Here is a 24,935-nt window from a genome sequence, read left to right on the forward strand (position 1 = left end):
CAACCTACTCAGTCTCTCCTCATATGACAGTCCCTCCATATCTGGTATCAGTCGAGTGAACTTTCTCTGGACTGCCTCCAATGCCAGAATGTCTTTGCTTAGATAAGGAGCCCAAAACTGTTGACAGAATTCCAGTTTTGGTCTGACGAGCTCCTTGTATAGTTTTAGCAAAACTTCCCTTCTTTTCTACCCTATTCCCTTTGTAATATAGTTGGTGGATGCAGCGTCAATGAAACAGATGTTCTTTGTCCTGTAAGGCAGGCATGATTTGTGGAGATAAAGAGACAGAATTAATATCTCAGGTGGATGACCATTCCTCAGAAATGGTGCTCACGAGTCCTGATGGAAGGTCGTCAACTTGAAATGTTAACCCTGCTTCTTCCTCCTCAGCTCCTGAGAAATGTGTGGGATAGTTCTGTCACCATTTTGACAAATCAAAAAATTATGTTCAGCTCATCTGGAAGTGGGGCTTGCAGCACAGAGGCTTAGAGCACAACAGGAGACGTAAATACAGTCACGATGCAACCATCTCTTACCTTGCTGCACAAAGGAGCCGTAGACGAACCACATGGAGTTGTATAAGGTGGTGGAGGTGACCGAGCCCATTTGCAACCTGGGAGGGTTCAGCCAGTTCAGGAGGTAGACCAGCAAGCCCACCAGGATCACTGTGCCAGTGATGCACGCCCACAAGGAGAAGTCAAATGGAGCCAGGCAGGCGAACATGTCAACAGTTCTCTCTGCCTTCTTCAGCAGGAATCCCACCGAGTAGTCCATGTAACGAGTGGTAAAGTCCACTACACTCTCTCGCTCTGGCGTGATGGTCAAAGCTGAGATTCCCACGTCCGCTCTCTGGAAATTCATTTCAAAAGCAAAAGAAAGTCAATCATGGTTAATGATAAGAGACTTCCCTCTGCCTACTAACTATTGACAGTGAATAACCTGCATTTATGTTGTGCCTTTTGCATTGGGCAAAGTCGACAACTGCCTTATCAAACAAACATTGACATCAGGATGAAGATGAAGACATTAGGACATGTGATCAAAAGCTAGCAAATGAAGCAGACATTGAGATGTAGGATAGGCTACGTCAGTTGAAATTGCTAAGTTTCAGATAGGTAAGAAAACAAAGGAACAGAAAAAGGCCACTTAACCCCTCAAACCTGACACATCATTTAATGTGATTGTGGCTGATCTGTGACTTTAACTTCATATGTCTATCTCATATCCCTTAACTGCTAAAGGACATCAGGAGCTATGGAAAGTTAATGAGATAGTAGTTTACAGCTCCAGCTTAATGTTCTGGGGACATGGACAGAGGTTTTAAAGCCAAGAGGTCTCCTTCCTATTAGAAGGATGTTGTGAAATTTGAAAGGGTTCAGAAAGGACTTACAAGGATGTTGCCAGAGTTGAAGAGTTGAAGAGTGTGGTGCTGGAAAAGCACAGCATGTCAGGCAGCATCAGAGGAGCAAGAGTATAAGCCCTTCATCAGGAATGGAGGGTTTGAGCTATAGTGAGAGGCTGAATAGACTGGGGCTGTTTTTCTTGGAGCATTGGATGCTGAGGGGTGACCTTGTAGAGGTTTATAAAATCATGAGAGGCATGAATAGGGTAAATAGACAAGGTATTTTCCATGGGGTGGGGGATTCTCTAAAGGTCAACATGCAGGTTGAGTTCGTGATTAAGAAAGCGAATGCAATGTTGTCACTTATCTCAAGAGGGTTGGAATATAAAAGTACCGTTGTGCTACTAAGACCTTATAAAGCTCTGGTTAGGCCCCATTTGGAATACTGTGTCCAGTTTTGGTGTCCACACCTCAGGAAGGACATACTGGCATTGGAACGTGTCCAGCAGAGATTCACACGGATGATCCCTGGAATGGTAGGTCTAACACATGAGGAACGGCTGAGGATCCTGGGATTGTATTCATTGGAGTTTAGAAGATTAAGGGGAGACTTAATAGAGATGTACAAGATAATACATGGCTTGGAAAGGGTGGATGCTAGGAAATTGTTTCCGTTAGGTGAGGAGACTAGGACCCATGAACACAGCCTTAGAATTAGAGGGGGTAAATTCAGAACAGAAATGCGGAGATATTTCTTCAGCCAGAGAGTGGTGGGCCTGTGGAATGCATTGCCGCAAAGTGCAGTGGAGGCCGGGACGCTAAATGTCTTCAAGGCAGAGATTGATAGATTCTTCTTGTCTCGGGGAATTAAGGGCTACGGGGAGAATGCGGGTAAGTGGAGTTGAAGTGTCCATCAGCCATGATTGAATGGCGGAGTGGACTTGATGGGCCGAATGGCTTTACTTTCACTCCTATGTCTTATGGTATTATGGTATAGTCCAAAACTAGAGGGCATAGGTTTAGGGTGAGAGGGGAAATGTATAAAAGGGACCTGAGGGGCAACCTTTTCACACAGAGGGTGGTGCATGTATGGAATGAACTGCCAGAGGAAGTGGTGGAGGCTAGTACAATTGCAACATTTAAAAGGCATTGGAATGGGTATATGAATAGGAAGGACTGAGAGGGATATGGGCCAAGTGCTAGCAAATGGGACTAGATTAGGTTAGGATATCTGGTTGGCATGGATAAGTTGGACCGAAATGTCTTTCTGTGTGTTGTACATCTCTATGATTCTATAACATGTGGCGAAATTTGAATTCAATAAAAAGCTGGAATAAAAAGTTGGCCTAATGGAAATTAACAAACCAATGTCATAAAAACCCAACTAATTTCACTAATGTCTTTTTGAGAAGGAAGTCTGCTATCCTTACCTGGTCTGGCCTGCATGTGACACCAGATTCACCGCAGTATGTTTAAGTCCTACCTGCCCTCTGGGCAATAAATGCTGGTGAAGCCAGTGATGCATTCATCCCATGAACAAATTGAAAAGAAGATCAGCCATGGTCGATTGAGTGCTGGAGCAGGACTAAGGGGTGAATGGTCTCCCTTATTCCTATAAGTGCTGTTCAGCTACATCTTTTACTGGCAGCATTTGAACTGAGATATCTCAGAGTGTATGTCAAAGGAATTTATCTTAAATTGATTTTTGCTTCTTTTAGCAACTGACTAACCTGAACAGGTTAAAGTCCAAAGTCCCGATATCTACTAGTTCAATCCCTGACATTCCTCCTGAGATATGAGGCTTGGCGATTGATACATTATCAGATTTGAAATCTGTTTGGTTCATTAAAATTTTATACTCTGGCCCACTCTGCGTAAAATGTAAAAAGCTATCTTGAATCAATCTGACCCATCAAACCTTTGCAAAAATGCCTGCTGCAGAATTTTGTGATAGGAAATCTAAGAAAAATAAATGCATTAAATGAGATAGAAAAACTTAATTCATTTCAAAAGGACAAATTTGTTTTTGAAAAAGGAACCATACCATCTAAGAATCCACTGGGAGACTGGAACAGGAATGTCTGCCAATCAGGTTTATTTAGCAAGATTTAACTGTGCAGGGATCAACTCCACAATTTTAAATCTTCTTTTATTTCTGATGGCAAGATTTTTTAAGTACTTTAAGCTGGATAAAATGGAAAGAGTATAAAGGCCTATTTTGTGTACAAAATGGACCATCTAACAGTAGAGTAATTGTGACAGTAGTGACAGGTTGATCCCCAGGATGATAGCTTGATCTATCTCCAGCACGTTGGAAATAACTTCAAACCAGCAGCATTAGTAGCCACCTAACATTAGGTATTTCCTGTTGCCTTTGTCCTTACATTTAGGTTAGCTTAACTGGCTACTGTGTGGCTCAGAATAACAGAGATTTGATTCCCATGCAGTGTAAGGTAGACCGATGAACTATATCCTTGTTCTGAAATGCCACAGATGTGTGGACTTTGCCATCAGTGTGATATTTGTATCTGATGCAACAATGGTCATCTTAGCTCCCACAGTATAAAATCTGGACATGAGTAATATGGTATTGAAAGATTCAACAGATATTTATTACAGTTGCTGATATATACAAATATAACAGTCACAGGCACTTCAGTGTCTGGGTAATATGCAGCTATTCATTATCAAAGAGTGATCCGCATTCGCCAACATGCCATGCTTCAGGTGACAACTGATAAGATTGAGTCCGAAAATGTTATCCTCTCAGGTCATTTACTATGATCCAGTGTTATATGCTCAGCATGTCTCTTAAAGTCACACTGACATACTGATTGTGAGGCCTAACACTACATAAGTGAAAGGTACACCACCATTGACAAAATAACGACAAAGACAAGAGCACATGAAGCATCAACAATGAGCCAAGAACCTGCCTTCAGGGAGAGTACAAATGAATGAGTGCCTCCATTGGATGTAACAAACCAAGTAACAATTGGGAAAATTTATACTTGTCCTCAGCTCTCCTCGCAACGTTTTCAATTCATTACTGAAAACACTCTTAATTTGTCGTATTATGGAAAATTGGTGTTTTTGAACAAATTTTAGGTCTGAACAGGTGAAAATCAACCACATCTACTTAGGACAGTCCAATAGTTCTCTTTCCATAAAGGGCCCCACTTGTCATCAGCTCTAATAAAAAATCATTTAAACTCAAAACATTAGCTTGCTCTCTCTCCATAGGTGCTGCCTGACTTGCTGTGATTTTCAGCATTTTTTGTTTTGAATACAGATTCCAGCATCTGCAGTAATTTGCTCCCACATTGTTGAAGCAGTTTTGTTTCACAATAGTGTCACAGCATTTTTTGACATTTTTCAAACAAATTTCATATTTAAAGAAAGCCCAATGTTTTTGGAATCTCATTGTCCTAGATTATTAGCACAGCTTTCTGGATTATGCATCCAGCATTAATTCACACTGCTAAATGTTCTTCAACAACACAGCAGCTGTGTTGCAATATGTTTCTTCAATCTAAATGTCCATTCAGTTCACTGAAACACTTATAAACTCTGTTGGAGTTTGCATCACATTAATTTTCTAATCTTGCTGACAACAAACATGTTCCTTTTATTGAGGAATAGGATATTACAGTGGGGTTTCAGTGATGGTAATGTCATTGAATGTCAAGGGTGATGCATTGATTTTCTTTTTTTGGAGATGGTCATTGCCTGGCACTTGTGTGGTGCGCATCTTACTGGCACTGATCAACCCAAGCCTCAATACCCTCCAGGTCTTACTTAATTTGGACATGGGCTGTTACATTTTAAGAAATTAATTGATGAAGCAGTTGAACATGGTTGGGCCATGTTGGACACTAACCTGAGGAACTCCTGAATAGACTTGGCAGAATCCAAGTTAAGCGTTGGGAAGCAGATTATTGCTAAGCCACTTGATAGAACTGCCAATGGACATTTTAAAAGAGTAGAAGGTAGACAGTGACAAAACTAATCATGTGTTGGCCTTGAAGTCTCTTTAATCTTTTATCAAAAAGTGTTTGCTGTTTTGCTGTGATATTTGCAGCCTTATGGTTATGACATATTACTGTGGCCATAACATCCTGAGTATGTATTTACATTTAGGCCCTTTTGTCTCAGGGACATGAACACTGCCACTGCATATCAAAGACCTCTTTTGATACACTGTATTGTGTTAGCAGACAGCCAACAATAACACACTGCATTCAGCTGAAGCTGGTTAGAATGGGAGAGGGAGTTCAGCCAGGATCTGAATGGGCCTAACAGCTCACAAATTGCTTAATGAATTGGATATGGGGACATCTAAGTTGGCAGGTGATACAAACAAGGACAGAATGGGTAAGAAGTAGATCCTTTGACCCACCGTCCCTCCCTTTTTGTACCTCTCAGGGCCATTCAGTGACCAACTCGCCATAAGATCGTAAAATGAAGAAGCAGAAGTAGGCCATTCAGCCTATCAGATCTGCTCTGATAGTTCATAAGGTCATGACAGATCTCATAACCCTCACTTACACTTTCCTGCCTTTTCCTGGTCATCCTTGATTACCTTACTGACTAAAAACCTAAATGTCTCAGCCTTGAGCATTGTGAACGACCCAGCTTTGACAACACTGTGTAGTAAATAATTCCACATGATGACCTTTGAGAGAAAACATTTCTCCTTGTCTCTGTCCTAAATGGGTGACCTGAGTTGAGAGCGGGGTGCTGGAAAAGCACAGCAAGTCAGGCAGCATCCGAGGGACAGGAGAATCAATGTTCAAGGCAGAAGCCTTCATCCACCCTTCCTGATGAAGGGCTTATACCTGAAACGTTGACTCTCCTGCTCCTCGGATGCTGCCTGACCAGCTGTACTTTTCCAGCGCCACACTCTCAACTCTGATCTCCAGCATCTGCAGTCCTCACTTTCTCCCAAGTGGGTGACCCCCTATTTTGTGATGATAGCCTCTGATCCTAGATTCTTTTAAAAGGCATTCTTGTTTAACCATGGCAAAAAACTGGAAATAATACACCATATCTTTCACCAGAGCAGGTGAGACTGAGAAACCATGGGTGTTTGAATAGGTCTGTGGGTCAGCACAAAGGGGGCTGACAGACAGCAGAGATTGGTAAAACCTGAGAACCGGGGTCCCTGAACAGCACAATGAATTGATACCTTCAAGACCCTTCTATCTGATCCTTTCCGAGCTGCTTCCAGGCATGATGTATTCTCATATGGAATCTATAACCATTGAGCATGACCAGTCCCTGAATTGCAGCACTCAATCACAGAATCATATTAGCAATGTGTGGCAGATAGGGATTGAGAGACTTTGGTTTGATTAATGAGGAAGACGCAGGAATTGGAGTGATAGATAGAGTGCCTCGTGTGCAATATTCTGAAGCAACTTGGAATTTTCTCAATGCATATTTCATCAGCTTCCAAGGTGCCCCAATAAACAAAAAGTGTTTTTTTTTCTCTTTTGAAAGTGCTATGAATAATTAAAATACCTAAGTGGCAGTAACAAAAGATGTGAGTGACAATTTGTTGTGCTCCTTCAAACTGGCTTTTGTGGTAAGACCAAACAATGCTTGATGTTTTTAAAGGAAACAACTTGCTTTGATCCTCACCTATTGTGCTGTCAGCTATTGTGAGGATCAAGAGTGTTCAGGCGAGAAAGGGCTTCTGGTGAATAAAGGATATATTTTGTAAAATGTGGAGCTTTACCTGACCAGAAAGCAGGTACAGTATAGGAATGAAAGTTAGCGTATCAGATTCAGAGCTTTCCTTCCACTTTGGTGATTGAAATGGTTAACTGGACAATGAAAATAGCTGTGAATAACGTTGACTGACTTACACGCATTTATCACATGCATGTATGCTTACTGTTTGATCCTCTACCCAATGGGATTCCTTGCTGGGATCCTCTGCCCTGTGGGATTCCTTGCTGGGATCCTCTACCCTGTGGGATTCCTGGCTGGGATCCACTACCTTGTGGGATTCCTGGCTGGGATCATCTACCCTGTGGGATTCCTGGCTGGGATCTTCTACCCTTTGGGATTCCTGGCTGTTCCCCTCCAAAGCCCAAATACCTTACTGGCTCCTGTGGTAGAGTGGTAGTGTCCCTATCTATAGACCAGAAGATTGGTATTCAAATCCCCCCTGCCACAGAGGTTTGGTTGATCAGATTGATTAAATAAATATGGAGACATGCCTGTGGTGCAGTGGTAGAGTAGCTACTTGAAGTTAGGAGTGTGCACTAATATCTCTAAACAGGTTGACTAGAAGATATCTAGATTAAATATAGACTGTCACAATGTGTGGGCACTGGAGTACATAATCACTTCACAAAATCAAATTTTATTATGATTTCATAAACTTTGTTTGAGATTTTGTCTTTTCTTGCTGTGCTCCACTAATGAGGTTGTTAATTTGGATTAATTGAATTATTAAGTTTAATTGATGATTTTGAAAATAGGATAAAGAGAGACTGCTGGGACAATGGATTGTTTTCTGTAGAAATATGTTGTGCTGCATTCTGTAACTAAACCTATTACAAAGAAAAGTATAAGTGCCCAGTTGCATGTTACACCAACATGCTTGAGATTGGATATAACAATAAACTGATCTCAGATTAACGTCTTTTTCCTTAATTTACAAACTGTAAAACACAGAAAGAGAAGTGTCATTCACAGGCTTCATGCCCAACTGAAATTCTGAAATATCAGTGGCCTAATCTAATGGTGCTCATCAGATGGAAGATTTGTTTCTATATGTTTAGGATTTGTAAGAATAAAAATCATGAATAAAGATGTAGAAAACATTGTAAAAGACACACCTTGAAAGCAAGTTCTCCAATTAGTCCATTCCAGTTTCCGTCAGGCTGTTGGCTCCCAAATTTGTGGTCAGGAGCCACATAGATTTCATATTTAAAGCCCAGATAACTTGACAAGGCATCCAGGACATCAATAGAGAATCCATAGTACTTCTTTGTTCTTCCGAGTACGTTTTCTGATACCATGACAAAAGGTTCCTCCTGGTAGAAAAGAGACGTGACAGGGTTAAGAATGCATGAGGATGACTTGAAGTAAATCAGACTTAAGAAGGCTATTCCAAAGGATTACTTTTTGCTGTGGAGAATTAGAGTTTTCAGTTTTTTGTTAATTCATTCACTGGATGTGGGCCTCACTGGCCAGGCTAGCGTTTATTATCCATCCCTAATTGTCCGTAGGGTTGTAAAGAGTCAACCACATTGCTGTGAGTATGGAGTCACGTGTAAGCCAGGCCAGGTAAGGATGACAATTTCCTTTCCAAAAGAACATGAGTGAACCAGATACATTTTTCATAACAATTGGCTATGGATTCATGGCCATCTTTAGACTTCCAATTCAAGATGTTTATTGAATTCAAATTACACCATCTGCCTTTTCAGGATTCAAACCTGGGTCCCCAGAATATTACCAGTGTCTCTGGAATGATACTGTAGCAATACTACCACTAGGTTATCACCTCTCTAAGTTCTAACAATGTAATATGTTTCCTGTGATTATCATTGATGTTGGGAGTGTTCGATCACACTCAACCTCATGAAGCACATTTAGTCAAATAGGTGACATAGTGACTCCTGTGGGGAAGGCTTTATTCAAAAGGAACATGGGTTAGAGATAGTGCTACCACACTGTGGCTCTGAATTAACAAACCTTCTTGTATCATTGTCCATCAGGACCATCCAATCAACAAACTTGTCCTTTCTCTTTGATCAACCATGGAAATCAACTGCATGATCACACTGAATAAACGAGTCAAGTACAGTCACCAGAGTTCCAGAGAACTGCTGTCGTTAAAGGGAGAGGACTGGCACTGGTAGTTTAACCTGAGGGTTACCATGCGAGGGGCAAAGATGAGAAGGTAGAACCTTCATGGTAACCTCAGCGAGCACAGGAATTCAATCCATGCTGTTGATGTTGCTCTGCATCACAAACCAGCTGTTCAGCCACCTGAACTAACTGACAGCCCTTTAATAAACTGGTAGCTATGCAATCACAATCAATTTACCGTGACTCTTCAGTACCATATCAGAGCCCATTGCTATTGGTTCTAAAAAAAAATCAAGAACTCAGGAATATATTTTCTCATTGAGAAAATTATCCAGATAATATCTTAATAAAATCTGATGTCAACTGTTTTCAACATAAATCCCTGTGCTGGCATTTCTAAAGATGTGGAGGTGCTGGTGTTGGACTGGGGTGGACAAAGTTAAACATCACACAGCACCAGGTTATAATCCAACAGGTTTATTTGGAATCAAACAAGAGTGCCACTAACAGATTGAGTTCAATTCCAAGAACAACTAAGATCATCCTGAAGACCCTGCTTTCTCAATCAAGCCCCTCATCTGAGGAGTGGTGACCTTCAAACTAAACGGACCACCCAGGTATCTTTCTCTCTAATGAGAGAGCAGCCATCTTGCCCTCTGAGACTATGGTGACTTTACCTTGACCTGCTTAACCCAAGTAAACCCAGGGCATCAAATGGTGTAAACAGGGAGAGGGGAGTGAGCAGCTGGATCTTGGTGTCCTTGTGCACCAGTTGCTGAAGGTAAGCATGCAGGTGCAGCAGGTGGTAAAGGAGGCAAATGGTATGTGGCCTTCACTGTGAGAGGTTTAGAGTACAGGAGCAGGGATGTGTTGTTGCAGTTATACAGGCCCTTGGTAAGGCGACAGCTAGAATATAGTGTGCAGTGTTGTCTCCTTTCCTGAGGAAGGATGATCTTACTCTCGAGGGAAAGCAGCGAAGGTTTACCCTGCTGATTTCGGAGATGGCGGGAATGACGTAGGAGGAGAGATTGACAAGATTAGGAGTGTTTTCACTGGAGTTCAGTTGACTGAGGGGAAGATCTCAGAGAGACTTATAAAATTCTAACAGGACTAGACAGGGTAGATGCAGGGAGAATATTCCCAATGGTGGGTGCATCCAGAACCAGGGGTCACAAACTGAGGATTCGGGATGGGCCATTTAGACGGAGATGAGGAGACATTTCCTCACCCAAAGAGTGGGGAGCCTGTGGACTTCCTTACCACAGGAAGTAGTTGATGCCAAAACATTGAATGTATTCAAGAGGCGACTAGATATAGCACTTGAGTGAATGGGATCAAAGGTTATGGGGAGAAAGGAGGATTAGACTATTGAGTTGGATGATCAGCTATGATCATGATAAATGGCAGAGCAGGTTCGAAGGGCTGAGTGGCCTCCATCTGCTCCTATCTTCCATGTTTCTATGTCTTTTACATGCTAAGGGTCCACTGTGGTATGAATAAAAAAGGAAAGGTTTAACTGCAACTGTAGCACATTTTTCACAGCCTCAGGCCATCACATGGCCCTGTGTAACCAATTAAGTACTTCTGAAGGATGGCCTCTGTCACAACATAGGAAATGCAGCAACTAGGAGATAGTGAGGACTGCAGATGCTGAAGAAGTTAGAGTTGATAAAGTGTGGTGCTGGAAGAATTACAGCAGGTCAGGCAGGTCCTGAGGAGCAGGTGAGTTGATGTATTGGGCTTAACTCTTCGTCAGGACTAATGAGAGGTGGGGTCATAGTAACAGCATGCATCCTGCAGGCTCCCATCAATAGCATTACTGTTGATGTGTTTTACTGATGTTGGTTGAGGGTTACATACTGACCAAGCCACCAGATCTTCAAAAATAGATGTAGGAGTTTTTTTTGAAGATCCATCCAACGGGGTAGATGGAGGTTCTTGATTTAACACCTGATCCAAAGGCAGGGACTTGGAGAGTCAAGCACTCCCTCAGTTCTGCACAGCCTTGAATTCTTACTCACATCTATGGGTCCTACTGAAAAGAAATATCTCCAAGACTGGTTTAAGTTCAGTTCACTCTCTCAATCAGGGAGGCAGTAACATTGGGCCCAGTTTTCCAAGGAGAGAGAACAAAATGAAGACAGATCCACTTTTGACAGGAAATAATCTTGTGGTACGAAACTTGTCAAAATTGATTGGTCTTACACATGAGCATTGACCCAGAGCATAAGCAACTCTCAAGATGCTCTGTATCTGTAGACAATGATACCTCTGTTCGGTTTCACTTGAAAGATGCCTGGCCTGCTGAGTGTTTCCAGTGTTATTTTTATCTCTGGTTTCCAACATCTGCAGTATTTCATGTTTGAACTTATTTTGGTTGCTTCTCTCGGGAGATGTACTTCACTGGCAAAGTTGCATTTACAGTACAGCCCATCTCTCTATTTGTCCCTTGAGAAGGAGACAGTGCTCCTTCATTTTTAAAATGCTGCAACTGTGATTGCAGAGGGGTATTGGCTATTACTTGCCATTAAACCCAGGTAATACAGAGTATGAAGTTGCTGTGGAAAGGTATCAATAAAGACCCCTTCCAGCCCGGTTATAATCCCTTCCTTTCTCTTCTGTCAGACAAAAGTTACAAAAGCTTAAGCACACATACCAACAGGTTCAAGAACAGCTTCTACCCTGCTGTTATTAGACTGCTGAATGAACCTCAAATTTCAAATCTAATGTTGATCTTACTTTTGTACACCTCCTGTACAACTGTAACCTTTTATGACTCGCTCTGTTTGATCACCCTATGATTTGTATGTCTTTGTATGTTATGATCTGCCCGTACTGCATGCAACACAAATTTCTTTACTGTACTTAGGTACATGTGACAATAATAAATCACATCAAACTTAGGATTAACTTTCACATGATGCATATTGCCTTGTTTGATTTTTTTTATACGGTGAGAGATTTAGAGAGGGCAGTTTCTTTTAAACCATTGTTTTGTCATCAGTGGAAAAATCCTGAATCAGATTGTCAAAGTATGTCAGTGTTGTCCATGTAACATACTGTGAAATTAATCCATGTGTTACAGGGCCAACTTTGCTTAGCTTACAATGTTGGCTGTCTGTGACTCAGGCACCTTTACATAGCAAGGGTAGAGTGCCACCTTTATATTTCCCAAAACCAGTGCACCATTCCAATGCACAAAATCAAGGCTCTGTAGAGACAGGGATTCTGCAGGAAGGCTCTCAAAGCAAGACCTTGAACTCCCTGTGAGTCAGAGATTGCTTGGATCTTCAAAATCATATAAATGGTCCTGGACCAACACTCAGCTTCAGCTTACTAGTGTCACTAACATTTGTTACACTGCTATTAACAACTGTGAAGCTCTTTGGGGGATTAATAAAGTTACTAAATGCTACAGTTGTCCATCCATCAATTTATGCCAGCAAGTATTTTAGATTACAATTAGCATGCAATCATTTTAAGATCGCTCAATAGTCTCAATGGACCAATTACTGAATTTCGAACTGTTGCTGAAGGATCATTGCTTGATAATCGTCAGTCGTGTCCGAATGATTATTAATAGCAACTTTGTAAAAGTCATCCAATTCCACTCCGTTTTCCTTTTGTTTGTTTTTTACCCGAGCCACTGCCCTCTGTTTCTTTTTTCATTATGGTTGCTCTTATTCCTCCACCCGACCTGACGCCTGATAGTATGCTTTGGATTGCAGACATCTCCCTCTTCCAGCTGACAGAATGGTCCTCGTGATTGACATAAACTATTTGATGGACAACTTGAGGCTAAAACATTGAATGTGGTAAATATAGTTCTTAGGCTAAAGGGATCAAAGAGTATGTGGAGAAAGCTGGAGGACGGTACTGAGTTGGATGATCAGCCATGATCCTATTGAATGACAGAGTAGGTCTGAAGGGCTGAATGGCCTACTCCTGCTCTTATTTTCCCATATTTTGATGCTCTGCTTCACTTCAGCCTTCTCTTTACAGGAGAAGAGAGTCCCATGTAGCATGTTAAGTCTGTCAGCCTTCTGAATAGTCACAAGCTCAGAGAGGACAGACAGATCCTGCAAGACCAACCTGGAGATTCCGGTACCACTGGTGGGCAGTAGAAGGGTAGATCATGTGTTCCCCCGCCCCCTCAGCACTGCCTTCCCCATTCCCTTGGCACAGAAACCCCTTCAGAAAACACCTTGGCCATCAAATGGAAATGATGACTAATTTATAACACTCACATATCTGTGCAAAGGGTTCCTGCGGCTCCCAGGATGAATCAGTCAATGCTACTTGGCAATACAGACTATGAATACGTATTTTGGCAAGCAGAGTCAGTAATTGAAATAAGCAGGATCCCATTACTCATGTTAAAGGAAGAATGCAGCCACAGATAAGACATAATCCCATACCACAGTCCTTCTGCTTGTGTAGCTCTGAGTTCAGTGTATTGACAAGATGTTCACCATACACCTGAGTGAGTAATGACTCTGGTGCTCAGGTTAATTGTATGCATTCTCACGAAATAAGCGTATCTGTTCCATGTATACCTCTGTGACAGATGAAACTGATTTTGAACTCTGATAACCTCTGTCCAAAGCAGAGGATTAGTCTGATGTCCTTAGCACTGATTTCTGGCCTCATTAAACCCGCAACAATATTGACTACAAATTTAGATTCACCCACTACATCAGTTGCTTTGTGTGTCTTAGCAGTGAGGTTAGCTAATGGCAAGGTATGAACATTTTTCCATTTCAGGTATCAAGTATCGTTTAAGCACTCTCAGGCTGACAACAACTGCCAGGGACAGAGAAAAGCTCCTTTTACTCTGATCCAGTACTGTCCCAAACAAGGACAAGCACTCTATAATTGAGTAACAACTTGTACTAAATTATTCACCACTATGGAAGCTCCAATCACTTCAAAATAAATGAGACTAACTGGGCCATTCATCTCCCAGTCAAGGATGGATTTAAGCCAGGGTCAGAGAGTTATAAAATGTCAATGTGAACAACTACAACTTTCCCCTCACTCCAGAACAGTGTGCACATCAGACAAAGAGCATAAGAACTAGGAGCAAAAGTAGGTCATCTGGCCCATCAAGCTTGCTCCGCCATTCAGTAAGATCATGGCTGATTCTCCCATGGATTCAGCTCCACTTACCCTTCTGCTCACCATTACCCTTAATTCCTTTACTGTTCAAAAATATATCTTTGCCTTCAAAACATTCAATGATGAGACCTCAACTGCTTCACTGGACAGGAAAATCCATAGATTCACAACCCTTTGGGTGAAGAAGTTCCTCCTCAACACAGTCCTAAATCTGCTCCACCTTATTTTGAGGCTGTGCCCTCTAGTTATAGTTTCACCCACTAGTGGAAAGAACTTGCCTCCTTATATCTTGTCTACTTCCTTCGTTATGTTAAATGTTTGGGTAAGATCCCCACACCTCCCCCCACCCCTGTCGTTGTTCTAAGTTCCAAGAGTATAATCACAGTCGACTCAATCTATCCTCATAAGCCAACCCTCTCAATGCCAAGACCAACAGAACAAACTTTGCTTATTGTTTGTAGATAAGTTAACAAATGTTGAGAAGTTGTTTCTCATTTCATTGCCTGAGTGTGAAGAGTTATCGTACTCCTGGACCTTAATAGAGCCATTTTATTGATGACAAACAGGAAGGGCAAAACTACTTACAAAGGCACATGATTTGGAGATGCCGGTGTTGGACTGGAGTGTACAAAGTTAAAAATCACACAACACCAGGTTATAGTCCAACAGGTTTAATTGAAAGCACACTAGCTTTTGGAGTGACGCTCCTTCAATCACCTGATGAAGGAGCAATGCTCCGAAAGCTAGTGTGCTTCCAATTAAACCTGTTGAACTATAATCTGGTGTTGTGTGATTTTTAACTTTGTACAAAGGCACAGGAAGTTTCAACTGTACCAGTAGAGTTTTTTTTAAATGTCAGGTAAATAGCTCCCCTATTCAATATGGTCATGGCTTTTTTTGATTGTGGTCTTAACTCCACTCTCCAATCAGCACCCCATCACCCTCAACTCCCTTGTACATCAAAAATATGAGGTAAAAACAATAACTGCAGATGCTGGAAAGCAAATACTGGATTAGTGGTGCTGGAAGAGCACAGCAGTTCAGGCAGCATCCAACGAGCAGCGAAATCGACGTTTCGGGCTGATGAAGGGCTTTTGCCCGAAACGTCGATTTCACTGTTCGTTGGATGCTGCCTGAACTGCTGTGCTCTTCCAGCACCACTAATCCAGTACATCAAAAATATGTCTAACTCAGCCTTGAGTACATTCAATGACCCACCGAAGATGAACAATACTCTGAGTGAAGAAATTCCTTTTCATTTCCAATTTGTTTTTAAACTAGTTCTTCCCCCTCAAGAGGAAAAGTCCTCTCAGCATTGACGCTGTCAAGATTTCTTAGAGTCCTATATCTTTCAATAAGATCATCTCTCATTCTTCCAAACTCGAATGAGTGCAGGCCCAACTGCTCAATATTTCCTTGTAACACAAACTCCTTCATCCCAGGGGTCATTCTGGTGAGCCCTTTTTGATGGAGAGTCAACCTCTTTGTTTGTCCAAACTCCAATATGATCATAATTATTAAACAAGAGAGTTCAGATTAATGAGAAAGTGTTATTGTTAAGTCTGTATGAACTTCCTTCAATTTGTTCCCTGCAGCAGTGTTGAAGGAATCAATCGTCAAGGTCAATTATACGCACTTATGCAATTGCCTTGGTAACTTCACAAGTTTCAAAACAAATCAGTAAAGATGATTTATCATGGTGAAATCTGGATTTAGTTTTACTGCAGCTCATAATTGGCTTCTTGACAACCAGAGCCATTAATTAAAGTCTTATCCAATAGATCAAAGGGATTTCCCACTCTCCTTCAATCCTGGTTTGTGTTAGCCAGCAGATAGCCAACACCATCTTATTAATGTCAATGGTCCAATAATCCGTTGCTTGTCAGGAATTGATTATTTCCATGGTTAACCACAGGCCATGGAGTACTTGAAGGTGACCTCTCTTAAAGGCAAGGTACAAAGGCAACAGACCCCAAGTTGCCTTCTGGGTCTTATCTGCCGCATTCTCCCCAGGCATTCAAGAAATATTCATCACTAATGCCTAGCCAAAAAGCATTAAACTGCAAGTAAAATTTAAAACAAAATATGGATATTCTGCTTCTAATTATTAAAGTGAAAGGAAATATAGTTCGTAATGTTTCCATCCTTCTTATTGAGTCGCAGAATAAACAAAGCCCCATTTACAATTATCAAAAGAATAGATTCTGAATGATTAAACACATGGCTTTATAAAAACTTCCAATTTAGTTAATTAGAGGCAGAGAAACCCCAGATTTGGATTGACTCAGCTTTGATCACAAAGCAATCCACTCATCCCTTAACCAGCTGATAAACTTTCACCGCAATGAAACAACATTTTTAGGAAGAAAATTAGGCAAAGGGAAGAAATAATATATGTTATAAAATTCATACATGGGATCTCATTGCTGGCTGGACCAGCATTATTGACCACCCTCAATTGCCCTTGACAATGTGGGGGGTGGGGGTGATGGGGAAGCTGTCTTCTTGAACTGCTGCAGTCCATGTGCTGTAGGTAGACCCACAATGCCCTTAGGGAGGGAGTTCCAGGATTTTGACCCAGTGACACCGAAGGAACGGTGATATGAATTAAATGCTCTTACCGGCAGGGTTACAACCCGTAGCATCACACCACGCATGTTGTTTTCCAGTTTCTTGTCTGTTAGAGATCCATTCAACCCAGAGTCTGGGTTCCATGTAGCAAGCTAAGGACAAAAAGCTAGGTCAGTTTGGGATTGTTTAAAGAAGAACCATGCACCAGCAATACATATTTCATCTCCCTGTATCACCTTTATGAAAGCTCAAAATATAAACATCCATGATCTTATAAGGGCCGCAGTTCCTTTGCATGGTGAGGATCTGTTACTTCCATTTGAATTACTGGATATAGAAAACACCATTTAGTTTATCTTCAACTATTCTGTTTGTCACTTGTTCCAACCATGATGAAATTGTTGACTATTCATAGCGGTCAATCCCTAGCAATGGGTCTACAACAGACTGAGGAGGAATATCTCAGTTGGGGAGAGTTATGGGTACCAGAGCTCCAAAGTTACATATTCCTCCTGAAGAGCTACGCATACGTCTCAAATGATTGATGTAGTGCATTCCGAAATGTTCTTGCTTGAAAGAAATCTATGTATTTTGCTGATTTAATCAATGCTGCCCCTGGAGAGCTTGTTCTGTAAATTGACCAATTGCTCACTTCCCACAGATTTGGTTTGTCCTTTGGCCTTACTGTGCTGGACAAGGTTAAATGGCTCATCGTGGTTTATGTTAGTGATTGCATTTACAACCCAAAACAAACAGAAACCATATCACGTCTCAATTTTCTCTTTTACAAAACAGGTCCAGTTTACATTATTGCTTCACATAAGCCAATTCCTTCATCCACTCAATCATTCTGATTGCTCTGTCCCATCTCTGTGACTGGTTGAATGCCACAGAAAAGTGTCAAGAAATATTGCTGCACTCAGATATTGGCAGGAGACAGGCCAGTTCATTTATTAAGTTCGCCCTTTATAATGCGCATGCCACTACTTACTGTGCCTGGATTGTTTTAATGGCTTATTCCTCTCTCAGTTGTGACATTCGTATGAACTAAGATTGACTGTTTCCAGTTAATGTCATGAGTTTCCATTGATTTCACCTGATGCGGTGTTAATAGTATGAAACAAAAGCAGAAATTGCTGGAGAAACACAGCAGGTCTAGTAGCAGCTGTTAAGGGGAAAACTTCTGAAGAAGAATGACTGGACTCACAACATTCACTCTATTTCTGTCTTCAGCCAGACCTGCTGAGTTTCTCCAGCAATTTCTGAATATATTTGCTCCAGTGCAACTTTTCTTGCCATGAGCTGCACTGGCCCAATTTTGATGTGTCGAACACTTGCAAGATTTACATGCAAGAAGCACCTCAAAAATGCAAGTTGCTGATGTAGAGTTTTTTGGGGGAACCACCAGTTCCTAAGATGTCAATATAGCACCCTGAATTTAAGCCTGTAGAGTCTTATGCATTTGGAACTGGATTCAGACACCATATACATACAATTGGGTTGAGTCCACCATATAGAACAAGACTCAATCAGTCCATGCCCACACTTATGGTCACACAGGTCTCCTCCCATCTTCTCTCATTTAACTCTTATCAGTTTCGCCCTCTATTCTCTGCCTCCCTTAGATGTTCTTCTGGCTTCCTCTGAAATAAGTCTGTTGTTCACCTCAAACACTTTCATGTAGCAAATCCTCATTTGCAAAACTCTTAGGCACAAGTGGAAACATTCTCTTGACAGCACAGCAAACCTTGTACCAGCGCAGAGCAGATTAATTCCCGGATGAGTTATCTTACGAAGAAACATTGGGCAGACTGCACCAGCATCCATTCAAAAGAATATGAGGTGATCTTAATGAAACATATAAGATCCTTCTGGGACTTGACAATGTGGATGCTGAGAGGATGGTTTCCTTTGTGAGAGACATAGAACTAAGGGACATAATTGAGAAATTGAGGGGTCTCTAAATTACAATGGAGATAAGAACAAATATTTTCTCTCAGAGGGTCATCAGTCTGTGGTATACTCTTCCCCACATAACAGGGAAGACTGGGTCACTGAATACTTTTCAAGGCAGAGTTAAATACTCAAAAGTTACTGGTGCAGTCAGCAGAAATGTGGCACGGAGGCCATAATCAGATCAACCATATTCTCATCAAGTGGTGGGCAGGGCAGAATGGCTTGCTCCTAATTTGTATGTTTGTCAATCTGAAGTATCTGGGCTATACCCATTCCAGTTTGTGGCTGCAATAGTGCTGTGCATTAACCTGTTGCTCACTTGTCCCTGACTGATTATTTTGAGGGAGCTACACTGAGGAACACTCAGTATATGGAACATATTGTTATTTTCTTCAATGTTGAGCTCACACCTGGACATGACAGATGGAGACTTTAATCATGGGAGGTTACTGTGGAACGTAGCTTTACAGGTTTGATTACGGATTGCATAATCACCAATCTTTATGAAATGAGCTACCAAATGAACTATCAGGTTTATATATTAAGCTGTAAAACTCTCTCATATGCACTGCTGAACTTGTACAAATGTTTCTTAATTTTAAACAACTTTTCCGAATATCATAATTCTGATAGCCTCAGGGGAACTTTAAAACAGCTTGCAATATTTATAATGTTATTAAATTTAAAAGTGAATATGGATTCATATCAAAGCAGAACTGCTGCTAAAGGTGTTGTAGGTTTAAAATTCATTTGGAGTTGATAACGTTTGGTTAGATTGCTTCTCATCATTGAAGGCCCGTGTGTAACAAATGTCTCAATAATGGAAGTTTTAATTTTATCTTAATAGCAGCTGCAATTACACACACGCAAACAAAAACAATTCTTCCAACAAACATTTGTTGGTATCAGCTATGGCTAAGTGGGCAACTTGCTTCCATTAAAGGTCATGGGTTCAGGCCTCAGCACGGATACTGTGAAATCCAGATTGGTGCTCCTGTTGTAGAAGTGGAGGCCATAATCAGATCAACCATATTCTCATCAAGTGGTGGGCAGGGCAGAATGGCTTGCTCCTAATTTGTATGTTTGTCAATCTGAAGTATCTGGGCTAGACCCATTCCAGTTTGTTGCTGCAATAGTGCTGTGCATTAACCTGTTGCTCACTTGTCCCTGACTGATTATTTTGAGGGAGCTATACTGAGGAACACTCAATATATGGAACATATTGTTATTTGCATCTTGGCAGCATGATATGGCTATAACGTTGCTGAAGAATTAAGGAATAGTATTTTTGAGACCGTTTACTTCTGTTGGCAATAGCTGAGTGGGGATTGGTTTGCGTGGTTTGATGCTGATGTCCACACTGTTCTACGCATGCATGCCATCAGTGCTGGTCTTCATGGCGTTCTGCACATGCACTGATGTCAGCTGCTGACAGAGCAGCTTTCTGCCAGAGGTACTGTACAGAGAGCAGCTTTCTTACATTTTTTAAATGTACTGTGTTAAATTTACTTTTGTTTTATTAATAAATATGATTTCAAAATTCATTTAGGCTGTGCTATATTTGCTTCAGGTTTTTGGGTGATTTTGAGCGATCAAGAGTGATATTTTTTGCTGGACTTCCCCGAGCCCCACTTTTCCCATAGGCCCTATAACGTCTATTCAGCAATTTTCTATGAAGCGAGGTTTCGCTGGAAAGCAGCTACGGTGTTATAGGAGAACTACCTGTACTGAGAGAACCAAGGATGAGTCTACTCTCTTAGATTGATTTATAAATGTCCCAAAACCTTACTCTAGGAAGAGCAAGGAGTTGTCCCAAGTTTCTTGGCTATTATTTATTCCCCATTGAACATTACTTTCACCGGCTTATCTGGTCATTTATCTCAAATAGTTGCTTGTAGGAACTTGTTGCGTGCAAATTGGCTGCCGTATTTCCTACGTTATAACAGTGTCTGAACTTCTAAAATCTTTATAGGTTGTCAAACGTTTTGGGATATCATCATTTTTGTGAAAGGTGCTGCAAAATTTACTTACCCATAACCCAATACTGTTTAGAGATGCAACCCAAACTCCTTCTATTTTGAAGAGATTGGTGACATATGACACAGTACATGATCAAACAAGCCTTCAGTCAATTTAATTCTGGGATTCTTCTGCAGTGCTTAGACACCCATCACATTCTCATTAATAGCATTTGTTGGAGACATTGGTCAGTCAGGGAGCCACTGGGATGTAGATAGCATAGGCAAAGTTAAGAGATTGCATTAAAAGTGAAGAAACGAGTCTCCAAATTTAATTAAATATTTTATAACTCTCAATCATTAAAATTGAAAAAGGGAGAAACCTCATGTGAGTTTACTCAACTGATGAACACTTTTTCTCCTCATTTACTATCTTTATCTGCTTGTCTATTGCTGTGACAATCCGTACCCGGGTAAACTAAAACAAGAACAGCTTGCATGTATGTAGAGAGGTGGTAAATGTCCTAAACGTCACAGATATGATGAAAAAGCGACATCATTCCATTTAAAATACACCAAAGTTCCTGTTAACCAGTAACCAAGCAACTGGAATTTTCATGTGACCAGCAAAAATTTCAAAGAAGATTTACAATTTTTATAAAATTTCTTCCAGAAAGACATCTATTTGAACTTGGCACACCAAATACCAATATATTTACCTCACACTGTAGTTCTCCCAGTCACCACTAGCAGTGCTGCCTATCATTCTTCCTCATGCAGGTACCATTACAGAGGAAATACCACCAGCTTTTCATTTTGTTTTTACTTAAAGATTACCAAACTGAACACCAATAAGATCATAAGAAACACGAACAGGGGTAGGCCATTTGTCCCCTCGCGCTTGCTCTGCCATTCAATAAAGTCATGGCTGATCTGACATTCATGTCCACTTTCCTCTACTGCCCTGATAACTCTTCATTCCCTGACTGAACAATGATCTATTTATCTCAGACTTGAATATAGACAAGAATTCTGCTCCCACAACTCTCTGAGGGAAGTAGTTTCTCCTCATCTCAGTCTTAAATTGGTGCCCTGTGCACTGTGGGTGGCATGGTGGCTCAGTGGCTAGCACTGCTGCCTCACAGCACCAGGGTCACAGGTTCAATTCCAGCCTTGGAAGTTTGCACATTCGCCCTGTGTCTGTGTGGGTTTTCTCCCACAGTCCAAAGATGTGCAGGTCATACTAAATTTCCCATGTTCGGTGCATTAGTCAGAGGGGAATGGGTCTTTGGAGGGTTGGTGTGGACTTGTTGGGCTGAAAGGCCTGTTTCCACACTGTAGGGAATCTAATCCTGAGACCATACCCTTTGGTCCTCGACTCCCCTAACAGGGGAAACATCTTCCCAGCATTTACTCTGTCAAGCCTCTGGGAGCAAAGGAGGCTGAGGGGTGACCTTATAGTGGTTTATAAAATCATGAGGAGTATAGATAATGTTGTTATGGACCAGTCCAGACCTCCTCAAAATATTCTAAGAAGGTAACCCAGACCTTAACTTTTTTATTTGTTTAGGCCAATGTAGAGTGGATATTCTGGGAGTGATGCAGCTGGGCAAACTACTCAGCCTCAAGTAAAACTATGCTATGGTTGAAACAGGAACAAAAGAAAACAGAATTTAGAATAACAATTTATTCAGTAACCCAACTGACTTTATTGCAACTTAACGAAGCTGTTCCAATCCCTGCAGCATCCCAAAAACACACCCCTTGCCAAAAGTTAAATTCAAACACAGGTTCTTACAGGCAGGAGAGGTTTCAGAGAGAAAGTTCAGGCAAGGCCTCTGTTGAAACATAGAAGCGCTTTTCACTGTAGCTGTTTCTATAGGTGCCCAGCAGTTTTTTTTTGACTCCCAGCTAAAACTAAACCAAACCAAACTAAAAACAAAACTGACTGGGACAACTGGCCACTCCCCTGCAACTGTTCAAAGTAACCACTTCCACAGAAATCGGCACCTCTGCCTTTACAACCCCTATTGAAAAAAAAACAAGGACAACATAACCTTGATAAAGGGACAGCATAGGAAAGTGTGGCACTGGAAAAACACAGCAAGTCAGGCAGCATCCGAGGGGCAGGAGAATTGACATTTCAGACATAAACCCTTCATCAGGAATGTGTGGGCAGCACCATGGCAAAGTGAATACCCAAGTCTTTTCCACAGGTTAGGGGAGTCTAAAACTAGAGGTCATAGGTTAAGGTCAGAGGGGAAAGATTTAAAAGGAACAACATTTTTACACAGAGGGTGATGCATATATGGAATGAGTATCCAGAGGAAGGATAGAGGTGATTACAACTTAAAAAGACATTTGGATAGGTACAGGGGTAGGAAAGGTTTAGAGAGATATGGGACAAATGGAGGCAAATGGGACTAGTTCAGGAAACCTGGTTGGCAAGTTGAGTCGAAGGGTCTGTTTCCTTGCTGTATGAATCGATAACTCGATGAGATCACCTCTCATACCAGGGATCATCCTAAGGATCCTTGTCTAACTGTCTCCAATGACATAATACCTTTTCTTAAATAAGGGAATCAAAACTACTGACAGTGACATGGTCTCACCAGCACCTTGTACAGTTGCAGTAAGACTTCACTACTTTTATACCCTACCCCCATTTCCCCATACCTGCCAGATAATGGGGAGTTTACTGTATTTGGAGAGACGATCAAGGTATAGTCAAGGAGATAAGTTTTCAATGAATTTCTTAAATGGGAAAGGAGGTGGAGAGGCAAAAAGGTTAAATAGGGGAAACCAAGAGACACAAGCATCATTCATGTGGCAAAGGAAACTAGGGGTGCCCCTCAGTTCAGAGATTACAGAATTGAAGGACATCACAGCGATTCGCAAGGTCATGAAGACATTAGAATAAGATGTCTTTTAACATGAGAATTTTAAATTTCAGGCATGACTGGACTAGAAGCCAATGTAAGCCAGTGGGCCTGGTAAGAGATGGGACCTACTGCAAGTTAGAGTTTGTGCAGGACCATTTTGGAGCCGTTAAAGATTACAATCATAAGGGTACAATTTGGGAAGTCTGAAGAAAGACTATTGGAAACAGATTGATATGCAAACTGTATTCACCCTCAGAACATCTGGCGGTGGTATCAGGTAACAGGCCGCACAGCACAGCTGAATCAATACTGCTGCTTTCTCAGTTCAAAGACAGTGTTGGTCGTTGGTTGGGATTAATGTTATGATTTATCAACATGTTTTAAAGTCAATCCCAGCAATAAATTAAAGAAATTAATTTCATGGGAAGACAATAAGATTTTGTACTAACACAACATCAGTGCATGCTGAGAATTGATTAGAATGTAACAAATACACACCTTAGAAAGGGAGAATAATGCTAATCATGACCAGGAGAGTAAATGCTGGAATTTCAGCATGTTCACTCACTGAGGATGTTTAACTTGACCTAGTATATAATGCAAGACTGTTTTGACTTTAGTGTAGCCCTCTCACACCTTTCCTCTCCACCAAATATCTGTCTATATCTCTTACCCAAATGATTAATGCTTCAATTGGACTCCAGCACTAACACACCAACATGTTAAATGTGTCTCGCACTAGCCTCTGCAGTGAGAGATTTACCGTGCTAAAAGCACATAGGTAATCTGAACACTTTTCAGATTTGCAAGTTAAAAATCACACAACACCAGGTTATAGTCCAACAGATTTAATTGGAAGCGCACTAGCTTTCGGAGCGTCGCTCCTTCATCAGGTGGTAGTGGAGGGCTCAATCCCAACACACAGAATTTATAGCAAAAATTTACAGTGTGATGTAACTGAAATTATACATTGAAAAATTGATTGTCTGTTAAGCCTTTCATCTGTTAGAATACCATGATAGTTTCACTTCTTTCATGTGTAAATCACAAAACCTTTTTTTAGAAAGTTGCATTCTCAGGTTAGCTGAGATTTGGACAACTAGACAACTAGTCCATTCTCAACACAAAGAAATTTCCATTCCCACTCCCTGTTAGCAGTGTCCTCTGGTTCTCAACGTACCAGCTATGTTTAATATGGAAGCACCATACATTTACAGCAATTTGGGATACAGCACAGATGGAGACCATTTGATCCATCAGGTCATACCAGCTCTCTGT

The 24,935-nt window shown here is 41.2% G+C and overlaps 1 protein-coding gene across 2 annotated transcripts in view; it reads right to left on the reverse strand.

Moving 5' to 3' along the window:
• grid2 (glutamate receptor, ionotropic, delta 2) overlaps positions 1-24,935 on the reverse strand; it is a 978,162-nt gene that overhangs the window by 188,142 nt on the left and 765,085 nt on the right. For both annotated transcript variants that reach the window (XM_072583858.1, XM_072583857.1), the window contains 3 exons: positions 16,912-17,013; positions 8,194-8,391; positions 537-849 (listed from right to left, as the gene is read on the reverse strand). In XM_072583858.1, coding sequence (XP_072439959.1) covers positions 537-849; positions 8,194-8,391; positions 16,912-17,013 — 613 coding nt within the window. The remainder of the gene's footprint in view (positions 1-536; positions 850-8,193; positions 8,392-16,911; positions 17,014-24,935) is intronic.

The sequence above is a fragment of the Chiloscyllium punctatum genome, chromosome 14 (assembly GCF_047496795.1).
Source record: "Chiloscyllium punctatum isolate Juve2018m chromosome 14, sChiPun1.3, whole genome shotgun sequence".
NCBI classification, from domain to species: domain Eukaryota; kingdom Metazoa; phylum Chordata; class Chondrichthyes; order Orectolobiformes; family Hemiscylliidae; genus Chiloscyllium; species Chiloscyllium punctatum.